We start from the raw sequence: 13,862 nt of genomic DNA, 5'->3' as shown, positions 1-13,862 counted from the left end.
CCTGGTCTAGTTTATCAGACTATTCTACTGGTGAGTGCTTCAGATGTGGGAGGGAAACTCACCTGTTTTACTTGCCTACTTTAAGTGTCTGAGAAACAAATCTCCTTCGTTCTCCTGGGCTGCAATGGAATAACTTTAAAGAGGGTTTTGGCATTCCCTTTCCTTTATAAAACATGCTCAGCAACCTGCACCAGTTAACTACAATTTGGTAAGTTGTTGTGTTAACAATTATGATGTCTGCAATGTTTTATAAAGCAGATCATTTAATAAAATCACTATTGTGAGGAAAATAAATAAATAAATAATAAAAATAAAAATATTGGCACACAAAGGACACTCAACAATGAAAATGCAATCCACAGAATAGGAGAAAATATTGCAAATACCTGATTAGGGATTAATATCCAAAATATAGAGAGAATTTCTACATCTCAATTAAAAAACAGCAACAACCTGATTTAAAAATTGGCAAAGCCCACCTGGCTCGACTCTGACTGAGCCTCAACTTATGAACCAGGAGGTCACGGTTTGATTCCCTGCCAGGGCACATGCCTGGATTGTGGGCTTGGTTCCCAGTGGGGGGGCGTGCAGGAGGCAACCGATCAGTGATTCTCTTTCATCATTGATGTTTCTATCTCTCCCTCTCCCTTCCTCTCTGAGATCAATAAAAGTATATTTAAAAAAAAAAAAGATTGATAATACCCTAGCTTGTTCCAGGACTTCAAGGATGGCCATCAAGAGGAAATTTATTAATGTAATTTGTTGTATTAGTAGATTTAGAATTCATATGCTCAGCTAGCATGGCTCAGTGGTTGAGCCTCAACCTATGAAGCAGGAGGTCACGGTTCGATTCTCTGTCAGGGCATATGCCCAGGTTGCGGACTCAATCCCCAGTGTGTTGCTTGCAGGAGGCAGCTGGTCAGTGATTCTCTCTCATCATTGATGTTTCTGTTTCTCTCTCCCTCTCCCTTCCTCTCTGAAATAAATAAATAATATAAGTTTTAAAAAATAAAAAAGTAATATGATCTCATCAACAGATACTAAATAGCACTTCATACAATTTAATATACAAAATATCCCATATAGAGTAACCTAAATGTGAAAAGTAAAAATACTAATTAACTGGAGGGAAAAAACAAAACAAATTAATAGAAAGGATTTCTATATTTTGTTAGAGAAAGTCTTTCTAAGCGTGACTCCGAAACCAGAAATGTTACACAAAATATAACTTCTGTATGGGAAAAGATAGTTCAATAGAAGAAAGGAAAATTGCATATGCTTATAGATGCATCAAAAAGTTTTAAAAAATACTCTCTAAAGTGTTAACTTTAAATTCTTAGAGGTTAGATAACAGGTAACTTTCTTATGTACTGTTTAATTTTTAAGATGCATGCATAACTTACAATCAGCAAAAATAAAGGCTTTTTCATTTTGAAAAGAATAATAGAAAAGGATAAGTTGTTTTCTGTTTCATTAGGTAAGAAGTTTACAAAAACATGGGGAGAAATTTTTTTAAGCAGTTTCAAACAAGTTTTGGTATCTAAAGACTTAACTTTTTTTACAGATAATACCATATGTAGCAACTTAAAGCATAACTGTGTGGTATTTACACTTTTTTAAAAATATATTTTTATTGATTTCAGAGAGGAAGGGAGAGGGAAATAGAGATAGAAACATCAAGTATGAGAGAGAATCATTGATTGGCTGTCTCCTGCACACCTCCAGCTGGGGATCGAGCCTGCAACCCAGGCATGTGCCCTTGACCAGAATCGAACCTGGGACCCTTTGGTCCACAGTCCGATGCTCTATCCACTGAGCCAAACCAGCTAGGGCAAGGTATTTACACTTTTTAATAAAATTTATAGAATTTTAAAAGTGTGAAATGGTATTAAATGTTATGAGTAGAACTTACGTTTTTTTCTTCTCTCTCTTTTTTTTTAATAACTAAAAATTCCCTGGTCCAAATTTATTATGTGTCTCTGAAGGCTTTAACTGAAGAAACAAAATACATACTCATGGAACAAACTGGGCCTTTGTTGTGATAAAACAGCTTCAGCTACTTGGCTGGAGGAGTTTGGCTTCACTATAAAGGGCTGTGCACAATTTGGGTAGAACAGGATCTTCTCTCTATTTTTAAGTTCTTTTGGCATTTACATTTGAAATCTATATCATATTAGGTTTTCTGTTTACTTTTAAATTTAGTAAAATAGAAGTCAATGTGATTTGTTGACTCCACAGATTTGGACATGTAAAGTTTCATCGTAATGTGAAAGTAACTAAATTAAATGCTGTTTAATTTTAGAGCTATACTACAAAATTCTTGGGCTGAAGTCATGGATTTAATATTGAAACCCCGTTCTGGAGGTGAGAATAAAATTCATGTTATGAAAAAAAATAGAACATATGGCTAGATATTCATGACATTGCTGTGAATGAAAGTATGTGAAAATTAGGGGAGTTATTTCAGAATTTTTAAAAACTGGGTTTTATTGGTAAAATAAAAATATAGTTTATTTCTTTATTTTCATAAGGTTTATGTACATGTTTGAGATTTATCATTTATATGCTGTTTTCAGCTTTTTAGCTCATCTGATTTATTAATTCATAAATGAATACATTCATTCCCTTTTCTCCATGCACTATTAAATCTTTGAACACAGGAATCCAAATATATTTCATTTGTAGTTAATTTTTAAAAGTGTAATAGAATATAAAAACTTGGCAAAAACATATTGAGAATCTTTAGTTTGAAAATTTCACTAAAACTTTCCAGAAAATATTTCTAAAATTATACTGCATGAAAAATGATTTAAGTACTACTTTACAGATGATCAAAAATGATGCCCACTTTGGGTAATCATTCATTTGCATATTTAAAAGAGATAAAATTATCTAATTTTAAGGGAAGTAACCCGTTAAATTTGACAATCCTATAGAAAAGGGGAAGGAAGAAAGGAACTCCCAGGTTCTGTGTTATGTTGAATCAGCTGTGATAATGAACAAGTAATGGCTTTAAATCCTGGGGTGATGACAAAGCTGTGTAGTTCTATAAACTTTATACATTTCCCATCTTCTTATTTTCTGATGGTGATTCTCAGGTTAGCAGAAGCTTTTACAAATAGCATTTTCTAATTTGTGTTCTGTATGAAGCATTTTAAGTTATGCAAGTCTGTCTATTGGATAAATTGTTTAATCACAGCTTTCCCTCCCCCCGCCCCCTTTAGCCGAAAAGGGGTACCTGGTTAAATGCAGGGAAGAGTGGGCGAAGACCAAAGACCCAGCTGCTGCCCTCAGAAAGCTACCTGTCAAAAGGTGTGTGGAAGGGCAGCTGCTTCGAGGACTTTCAAAATATGGAATGAAGAATATAGTCTCTGCATTTGGCATAGTGAGTGCAATTTGTAAAGTCAGGCAAATGACTCAAGGTGGTTTAATGCTTTTTAAATTTTATCTTTAAATATTTTACTAAATTCAGAAAGAACAGAAGGTAAATGAGGATCCTTCAGTGATCTCTGAGGCGTGTGTAATATTTGTGTGGTTCTTCAGACTCTGAAAGGTCATGTGGGCGGGTCGTGGATGCCAACAGTATCGGCATAATAGTTTACATTGAGGGCACGAGAAGAGCAGTGATGTGGAAAATACAAGGAAATTTAAATTCACTGTCTTGCTTTTTGAGAAACTCAGAATCCATCATTGAGTTCATTTCTTGATCATTCTCTGGCATCAGAACTGTAACCTGCCTCAGGTTAAGAGGGTTGCACAGTAAGGGGTCTAAGTGATGGTATCTCATTTAGTTTCTTTGTGGTAATGCAAATTGGTACCCACTCTTGTGTCGCCTACACTAGTATTTGGATAACTACAATCCAGAATAGACTACAGTTTAACTCAAACTTGAGTCTTATTGACTCTTCCCCCAGGATGTACTCAAAAAAGCAGGATTCTTCATGAAATTATTTGTTAGTTCCATCATTTAGGTTTTCTCCCTTACATAAAATTATGGGGGAGAAAGCACCATTAGCTCTAGAATTGACATGGAAATTCCTGTCTTTGACGGAGGGCATACGTTCTGTAGTGTTGGCCCTATCTGCGTGAATGTTTGCACTGTGGATGCACATGGGCGCAGCTGTGGCTGCAGCCGGTTGTGAATACCCTTGAGTGTGAGGGCTTCCATGTCTAACACCGGTTGCTACATATTGGAGGTTTAAGGTGTGAGTGTCTTACAGTAGGGTCACCACTAAAGTGAGATGCCTTGGAAAGTACTCTATTTTTTTAATATTTGGAACTTTTCTTTTTCTTGCCTGTTTTTTCTTTTATTCTTCCCTCCAGATACCTAGAAATAATCGCTTAATGTATATTCATAGCTATCAAAGCTATGTGTGGAATAACATGGTGAGCAAGAGGATAGAAGAGTACGGACTGACGCCTGTTCCAGGGGACCTAGTTCTCAAAGGAGGTAAAAAGGCAGATACTGTCATTATTCAGTCAAACTAGAGTCCAGGTATGCGATACCAGAGTTTAAAATCCAGCCTGACTACTAGTTAAGAGAGAGAGATGTCTAGTAATTTGGAAATGGACGGACATTGTAAGCTCAGACTGACAAGTTTGGATGTGTATCTTTAATGAAAAATATATCTCTGATTTGAGTAAGCGCCTGACTGTCCATTTTCTCAGCTGGAATAAGATTTGGGCTGAATGTTACCTAAAATCCCTCTTCAAGCTTTAATCTGGGCCTAGCAAATGCTACTCTGCACTTTGGGATGAACTCGCCTCTGGGCTGTTGGCCAGGTTAAGGAGTTTCCTTACTTCAGATTGGAGCTCACTTTCCATGTTCTAATGGACATTTTGTGCACACCTTGAGCCCGAAATGTTTCTCAGGCACCCAGACAGTCTCATCTGCTGCTGAGCTATTACTGTGCACAGTCCTTATGCTGAGTCCCTCATCTGTGTCTTCCAGTTTGAAGCTCATGGTAATACTGCCAAGAATTCTTTCCATTCTTCAGATGAGGTTCAGTCACGTGCCCGGGGTTCCACAGGTGGTTAAAGAAAGAAAAGGCTGGGATTCAGTATCAAGACGGTCTGTTGTTGAGGTATTGCGTTATCAGGTCTTTGAAGAAATAAATTTTGAGGAGGTGTGAGAGGAAGGAATACATTTTATAAATCGTACAGTGAAGCTCACGATTAATGTTTGAATAGCAGGAGTTTTAAATATGCTGTTAAAAATCTGTAATGGAAAGTTAAGGGAATTGCCAGACAGTGAAAGAAAAATGTGAGCTTGCCAAACAAGGATTTCAGTGTAGGTTTTTTTTTTCCTTTTCTTTTTTTTAAATATATATATATTTTTAAATATATTTCATTGGTTTTTTACAGAGAGGAAGGGAGAGGGATAGAGAGCCAGAAACATCGATGAGAGAGAAACATCGATCAGCTGCCTCCTGCACACTCCCCACTGGGGATGTGCCCGCAACCCAGGTACATGCCCTTGACAGGAATCGAACCCTGGACCCTCAAGTCCGCAGGCCGACACTCTATCCACTGAGCCAAACCAGTCAGGGCTCAGTGTAGATTTTTATCTTTTTTTTTTTAAATACATTTTTATTGATTTCAGAGAGGAAGGGAGAGAGAGAAACATCAATGATGAGAGAGAATCATTGATTGGCCGCCTCCTGCACGCCCCCCACTGGGGACTGAGCCCGCAACCTGGGCACCTGCCCTTGACTTGAATCGAACCTGGGACTCTTCAGTCTGCAGGCCGATGCTCTATCCACTGAGCTAAACTGGCTAGGCCTAGATTTTTATCTTTATTCAGTGGTCTTAAAGGAACTAGTTAAGGTTAAAGACTGAATGGAAGACCCTGCCATTGTTTCACATCTGTTGTTGCTGTTTACAGTCCTTTATTGAGCCTATTTCTTCATAAGCTTTTTAGCAGGTATATGTCAAACACTTCTCTTTCATGGTCAAGACAGGATCAGAGGCCATGGATACTGACAACTGATTTGTCTGCTTTATTCTGTTGTTTTTCCATGACTGTATCTACTGCCTCTTCTTGATGTATTAGCAAAACTGGGAAAACCTACAAACGTGTGTTTTGTGGTTTTCTAGGAATAAGACAGAAAACATTGCTCTTATTTTTGGTGAAGAAAAGTTGTGCATAGTTTATTTCAATGTAAAAAAATGTGAATTTTGTTTTAAATTTTTTAAGTATTTTTCCTCCCAATATTAATCATATCAGTATATTTTTTTAAACTTTTTAAAAATATATGTTTTATTGGTTTTAGAGAGGAAGGGAGAGAGAGAGAGAAAAACACTGATATGAAAAAGAAACGTTAATTGGCTGCCTCTTGTAGGCCCCCTACTGGGGATTGAGCCCTAAAACCAGGTATGTGCCCCAACCAGTTATCGGTGCACAGGACGTTGCCCAACCAACTGAGCCACGCCGGCCAGGGGCTATATCAAGTGTGTTTTAGTGTCCTGTGGGCCACCATATTTTATCCTCTAACTACCGACTGTTTTGGTTTTTTATTGTTCATTCTTTTAGCAAAATGCATTAATTTGTGATAGCTTTCCAAATAGTATTTTGTAGCATTGTTTAATAATGAAAAGGAGCTGTTTGTTAAAAGCAAGCATTCCCAAACAATGAAAGTGCAGCTGAGAAATAAAAGTTTTAACTTGGTACTTTTTCTAAGTCTGTGATTTTTATTTCTTGGGTGGAGTCGAAAAAGTGAAAGGTATATATTCCAACTCTAAATTCTTTAAGCTTTGTAGGCCACAGAACTGTACCACCTTGCACTTCTGACTGCTCAGATGTGTATAATTTTAGAAGACTGCGCTCATGAAAATATCGCCTATTTTCTTAACTTTTCTTAATTTACGTATTTGTGAATTTGTAGCCACAGCCACCTACATTGAGGAAGAAGATGTTAATAATTACTCCATCCATGATGTGGTAATGCCCTTGCCTGGTTTTGATGTTATCTACCCAAAGCATAAAAGTAAGTTCTCTGTGTGGGGAAATAGTTCAAACAAAGTCTAACACAATTAAGCCACTGGCAGCCAAGAGTAGAGAAAGAGGGGGGAAAAAACCAGTTATTTTAAATATAATATAGAACTTTGTTATCTATCATGTTTAGACTTTAAATATATATAAACTGTGTTCACTTGTAGAAGCCTCCCAGAAAGGGATGCATGCAGATTATTTAAATTAAGAAGCAAGGTGATGGTGTTATTTGGTATTTGGTATTTGTATTGTTGTTATTAGTATTGTTATTGGCATTATTATTTAAGTTTCTGAAATTCATTAGTTCTTACGAAGGATGGAAAGTTTTTAGAAAGAATCCTTGAGAAAGTGAATGGATAATTCTACTTTAACTTTACTTTTCAGCTCATTGTGTTTTAAAAGTCAATAAGCACAGAAGTTTATAAAGTAAAAAGTTAGAATTACTTCCCATTCCACAGAGCCTGTTAAGAAGTACTTTTGTGCCCTACCCAGCTTGGCTCAATGGATAGAGCATAAGCCTGCGGACTGAAGGCTCTCCAGTTCAATTCCTGGTTAGGGCACAGCCCGGGTTGTGGGTGGATCCCGATCAATGATTCTCTCATCATTGATGTTTCTATCTCTCCCTCTCCCTTCCTCTCTGAAATAAACAAACAAACAAAAAAGAATTACTTTTTTTTATATAAAGAATTTGAATTTTATTTATTTAAACATATTTTATTGATTTTTTACAGAGAGGAAGGGAGAGGGATAGAGAGTTAGAAACATCGATGAGAGAGAAACATCGATCTGCTGCCTCCTGCACACTCCCTACTGAGGAAGTGCCCGCAACCAAGGTACATGCCCTTGACCGGAATTGAACCTGGGACCCTTGAGTCCACAGGCCGACGCTCTATCCACTGAGCCAAACCGGTTAGGGCAAGAATTACTTTTGTTACCTTCATGGATGCCATTGGTGGGGGTGAGTGAGCGAAGATTTGAACTTTTATTGTTCAAGGATTCAGAAATTTAGAAGAAAGCAGCTCCGAGCTCGGGACCAACATGGTGGAACTGAACCTGGAGGTTTACCAGTACCCCTAGCCAAGCCTGGGTTGTGGGAGGTGTTTTCCTGTTAAGACATCTCTCAAGAGGCCAGAATTATTTTAATTATTGTTATGGTCTTTGAAATTTTACTGATAGTGAAATGATTAGGATTAACATCCTTCTTTGATAATGCAAATACTTATAAAACAGTGAAATGGTAATCTGCCACTTACATGTTAATTAACTTAATTGAGTTGCTGTGCCCTTCATTGTCCTGAGGGCTTAATGCAGTGGTTCTCAACCTTCCTAATGCCGCGACCCTTTAATACAGCTCCTCATGTTGTGGTGACCCCCAACCATAAAATTATTTTAGTTGCTACTTCATAACTGCAATGTTGCTACTGCTATGAATCGTAATGTATATATCTGATATGCAGGATGTATTTAGGTGACCCCTGTGAAAGGGTCGTTCGACCCCCATAGGGGTCGCGACCCACAGGTTGAGAACCCCTGGCTTAATGCTTAAGGGAGTGGTTGTGCAAGGGCTTGTATGGGAGTCATTTGAGGCTCTTCTCCATTCCTTTATTCCTCCTCTGAGGGGGTCTATCCCATAACCAGGGATATGCTAGGGGAGGAAAGGTCACCCTGGGGGCGAGGTCCCACCCTATTGTTCCTTGCTAGGCATGCAGTGCTTTCCACCCTGCATACCTGGCCCGTCATCCTTGCCCTGGTCATGCCTAACTGCCTACTACACTTGGTGCCCAGCAAAGCTGAGTTGTCCTGATAAGTGTGTCCTCAGCCAGTCTTTCCTTGATCCTAACATTTTTTATAAATAACTTGAATAAGGATATCTGCTTATCATATTTGCAAGTAGTGTAATCCAAAATAGTTAATATTAATTATATGTAAATGAGCATTTAAAAAGAACTGCAGGGGTCATTTAATAGGGTTAAATATAAATTCTCACATTTATGCTCCAAGGTCAAATATATAGATAGAAAAGGCTCAGTTTGATAGTAGTCTATATAAAAAGTATCTGGAGTTGGACTGGATGAGAGAAAATTAAGGGATTAAGAGAAAAACACATACATATATGTATATAACACAGACACAGACAACAGTGTGGTGGCATCCAGAGGGAACGGGCTGGATTGGGGGGTGGGGGTGCAAAGGAAGGGAAAATGGGTACTTAGAAGGACTGCTTGGGGCAATGGGTTCATGATACAGTGTGGGATGATGTTTTATTGAGTTGTACACTTGAAACCTGTATGGTTTTGTAAACCAATGTCACCCCAATAAAATCAAATTTAAAAAAGGTGTCTGGAGTTACTGTTAAACTTAAGCTTGTTACCCCAGTGGCAGATAAAGGGATTTGGTGCAGAATGCAAAAATGTCAAAGGAGGGACCGTTGGGGGAACCGATGTTTGGCCTAGAGAAGTTATGGCTTAAAGGTCCAATGCTCATGAATACAGGTAGAAGTGGACCATTAATCTGCTTGTTTCAGAGCAGTCAACAGAAATTGCGAGAAGACAGATTTCAGCTTGGAAGAGGAAGACTTCTTAATAATTGTGTACCTCACATGGCAACGGGCTAGCACCCACTGGAGGGCTGTGGCAGCTCTCTCTGGTGTTAGGAGAAAGATGCTACATCAGGTGCCCGGGTGAGCCAGATGGTTTCCCAGGTCTCTTATTTTTATACATTTATTTATAACTACCTTCTGCCAGAAGAGTTTGGGGTTTCTGTATATCTTCTCTTCTATCTCTGAGCATGTATAAATTGTAGTTTAGTAACTTCTGATGAAATGGCCTTTTGTAACTAGCTTGGGAAGCTTACTCCCCAGATACTGAAGCTGTTTGCAAAGGTAATTTATAAGTAGGTTCAAACCTAAGCTGGAGAGACCTGGTCCTAGTTAGTTAGTCACTAAGTTTTGGTTCTAGACAATAGACTGGATCATAAATTAGCGTGACTAATTGTGTTAGGGTTAACCAACTGAATTTACATGTTACTCTGTAGTCTAGTTCAAGGTAGCTTGCTGACATGGTACATTCCAACTAACTTGTTGTACTTTATGTTAGTTAGTGACGCCTACAGGGAAATGCTCACAGCAGATAATCTTGATATCGACAACATGAGACACAAAATTCGAGATTATTCCTTATCAGGGGCCTACCGAAAGATCATTATTCGTCCTCAGAACGTCAGCTGGTGAGTAATAGTCCAGAATGAAATAGAACTGTTGTCATTACTAATATTATTACTGTTACTTTTGGTAATTTTCAAATCATCAAGAAATAAATGAAGGCAAACATACAGTGAAAGTGGCTTAATTTTTTTTTGTATTGGCAATAAATCATTGAACAAATGTGAAGAGACTGAACTTTTTCCCTATTAAAGATTTTTCATCCTGGTGAAACATTTTCTTTTCCATAGGCTGGCATCATCTGTCACCTTGCTATATAATAATATAAAAGCAGTATTTATGCATAAAATCTGGTCCTGTTCTGTTATTAAATAGTTCCACTATTGTCTATAATAGACCTGTGTTTTCCTTACTAAACAAATGGTGATGAATGACTTGGTACCTTTTATGGAAGTTCACGTTTATCCTTTTTTTGTTTATATGTTTTAAAGGGAAGTTGTTGCATATGATGACCCTAAAATTCCACTCTTCAACACAGATGTGGACAATCTAGAAGGGAAACCACCACCAGTTTTTGCGTCTGGTAAGTTTACTTACCCACCAGGTCTGTATCAACTTTGAAATATAGATTGTCCCCAGAAAATGTATACACAGTTTGAATAATGATAAAGGCATGATTATCATTGAAAATACATTTCATTTTCAAAATTGAGCTATTAACTGTTAAAGTGCTTTACATTTTGGGGGGATATCCTGTATTTCTCATACAAAAACAAACAAAAAAAGTTCTTATAATCCCACCACTTCCCATCCACTCTGTAATTTCTGTTTTGTGTTTTGTCATCTTAGTTTCATGATTATAGCTAAAAGTCAGTGATTAAAACAGTAAATCCCACTGAAAATGAAGGACAGTTATAGAAGGTTTTTGTTTTAGGTGACTGAATATCTCCTTCACCTCCATAGAGAGTTAGCAAAGGTGAGCGGAAATCCAGGAAGAATATCTAAAACATTAAATTTACATTGTCATTGTCCGATTCTGGTTGTCATTGCTTTGTCTGTCTGCACCCTGTGCTCTAATTGTTGTTTTTTATTTTAATTTTACATGCATTTCTCTCCTGTGCTATTCTGTCATCTGCCCTTTTTATGACAGTTCCAGGTGGAATTCACAGAGAGTCAACTGGGTCAGACACTCACAGATCTTTTACTTTGGAGGCTCATTCTCTGCGGCCCCCTGGGAAAGAAAAGCCTGGGGGAAAAGAGCACAATACTCTTATTTGTGTAGAGATTATATGACTTGCCCCAGTCAGTCTGCAACTGCCTTACGTTTCTGACTGTTCTCTTCTTTCTTGCCTGGCAGAAGGCAAATACAGAGCTCTGAAGATGGATTTTTCTCTTCCTCCTTCTACCTACGCTACCATGGCCATTCGTGAAGTGCTAAAAATGGATACCAGCATCAAGAACCAGACCCAGCTGAATACCACCTGGCTCCGCTGAGCCCTTTGTCCCCAGATTAGAAAATGCAGACAAGTGTTTGCTGGCCTCCTGTTCCTCTTTCTCTTAGTACAGACCTATATGGATTTTGGATCTTTGTAGTAAAAGATTGTTTGTATTTTTTCAAGTTTTTATTAGCTTAATTTGCAATATTTATACACCTATACAAATCCTGAGGATCCTAATTCTAGCTTAGAGAATATAAATTGGTTACAGTGTATTTCAGGTGCTTAAGTCATAGTAAAATGTCAGCTTTACTGGCTTTATAATAATGAAAAAGGACTTTAGTTTAAAGTGGCAGTTTTAGCTTTTGCTACTTTTTTTTTTTTTAATCATCACCCAAAGAATATATTTTAATGATTTTATAGAGAGAGTGGAAGGAAGACAGAGAGAAAAACATCAATGTGAGAGAGAGAGAGAGAAAAACATCAATTGGGTGCCTTCCCATGTTCACCTCGACCAGGGATCAAACCCAAAACCCAGGTATGTGCCCAGACCGGAAATCGAGTCCATGACCTTTTGGTGCACTGGACCACACTCCAAACAACTGAGCCACACCGGCCAGGGCAGGTTTTGCTACATTCTTGGACAACGGGAATTTTTAACATCTATGAAATGAGTACACAATAATGCATTTTTAAGAGAAAATGCAACAAAACAAATCTTGGTGGGTAAATAATTACAGCACCCCCTGACCTATGAATATAAACATAGTACTTATGCTTATTTAAATGATGAAACATCTGTGCATTTATGAACACAAAAGTGATTGCCATTATCTAGCTTAAGTACAGGTTCAGGTGATTGTTTATAGAGTTTTTAGTTACAATGGCTTTTGCATTTATATCATCACTGTCTTGCAGAAGAGTTGCATTCATAGGGCCTTTTTTCTTAATGTAAACATGTGTACCTATTTTTATTAGTCAAGGTCTAAATTTTACTCTAGGTGCCTTTTATGTTCAGAACTCTTTCCGCTGGACTAGTATTTGCCCAAAAATAAATGATAGCAGAAAAGAAAACTTTAAAAATTCACAAGGGCTCCTCTTAGCAGCATTAACTTTTGTCACTGACTGCCTAGGTATTTCCATTTCTGGCATTGCATAAAACTCCTGTCTGGTGTGAAAAGATAAATATGCTTTCTAAGGGTCTGTGACATGATTGTACCAGTTTTTATTTTCTATAATTTCTAGAACCAAATATAATAAATATTTTTAAAAACTCCTTTCTACTGGTTGTATTAATAATATCTAAAATTGAGTGCAAATGAGAATCTTGGCTCTGACTGAAGACAAGGAACTAATAAAGGATCCTCAGAAATGGTGTGGACACAAAGCTGTGTTATGATCGGGTGTGTGGTATCATGGAAATAGTATAGAATATCAGGTTGTATATTTGACTGGATTCAAGGTCAAACAGTAGCACCATTCACTTGCCTTCCACTCTGCTTTCTGGAGTGGAAAAGAAAGGGATGATGAAAAGTAACTCTTAATCAGGAATATCACAGAATGGGTGTGTGAATGACATTTGTCCCGAATTTCGCAGTGGAAATGGGATTGAGGACTGTTTTTCAGTCGTATTTTAATGACATCTATCACACTTCGGAAATTAAAAAGGGATTTAAAATATGGTACATTACTGCCTTAGCTGGTTTGGATCAGTGGATAGAGTATTGACCTGCAGACTGAAGGGTCCGGGTTCAATTCTGGGTAAGGGTATATGCCCGGGTTGCAGGGTTGGTCCCCGGGGGGGGGCGGGGGGGGCGTACAGGAGGCAGCCAATCTATGATTCTGTGTCATCATCGGTGTTTATCTCTCCCTCTTCCTTCCTCTCTGAAATCAATAAAAATATGTTTATATGGTACATTACCTTTCTAACTGCTCTGTTCTCTCTTCTTCTGGTATTCTAATGATATATATGTTACATCTTTTGAAATTGTTCCACAATTCTTAAATATTCCATTTTGGGTTTTATTGCCTTGTCCTTTTATTATTATTTTTCTTTGCGTTTTAGTTTGAGAAGTTTCTTTTGACATCTCTGTAGATCCTCCCTTCCCCCAACTGGTGGGCGGAGTATGACATAACCTGCAGCCCGGAAATACCTGAGTGACTAACCAGGTACCTTATATGGACTATACATTGGACCACCACCTGCCAAATACCCTAAGCCCTTGTCCTATATGGACAATGCAGTAAGCCACCAATCAGAGTACACTAAGCCCCC

General features: G+C 37.9%; 1 protein-coding gene across 1 annotated transcript in view; it reads left to right on the top strand.

The window, feature by feature from the left end:
* Positions 1-12,863, top strand: part of PUS7 (pseudouridine synthase 7) — a 52,995-nt gene extending 40,132 nt beyond the window's left edge. The window contains exons 10-16 of the mRNA XM_081101786.1: positions 2,303-2,364; positions 3,225-3,385; positions 4,324-4,450; positions 6,885-6,986; positions 10,087-10,216; positions 10,643-10,734; positions 11,509-12,863. Coding sequence (XP_080957912.1) covers positions 2,303-2,364; positions 3,225-3,385; positions 4,324-4,450; positions 6,885-6,986; positions 10,087-10,216; positions 10,643-10,734; positions 11,509-11,645 — 811 coding nt within the window. The 3' untranslated portion in view covers positions 11,646-12,863. The remainder of the gene's footprint in view (positions 1-2,302; positions 2,365-3,224; positions 3,386-4,323; positions 4,451-6,884; positions 6,987-10,086; positions 10,217-10,642; positions 10,735-11,508) is intronic.
* The last annotated feature ends 999 nt before the right edge of the window (positions 12,864-13,862 follow it).

Source organism: Myotis nattereri (genome assembly GCF_964212035.1).
Source record: "Myotis nattereri genome assembly, chromosome: 11".
In the NCBI taxonomy this organism is placed as follows: Eukaryota; Metazoa; Chordata; class Mammalia; order Chiroptera; family Vespertilionidae; genus Myotis; species Myotis nattereri.
Note: the sequence above shows the minus strand (reverse complement) of the source record. Positions and strands in the feature narration are given on the sequence as shown.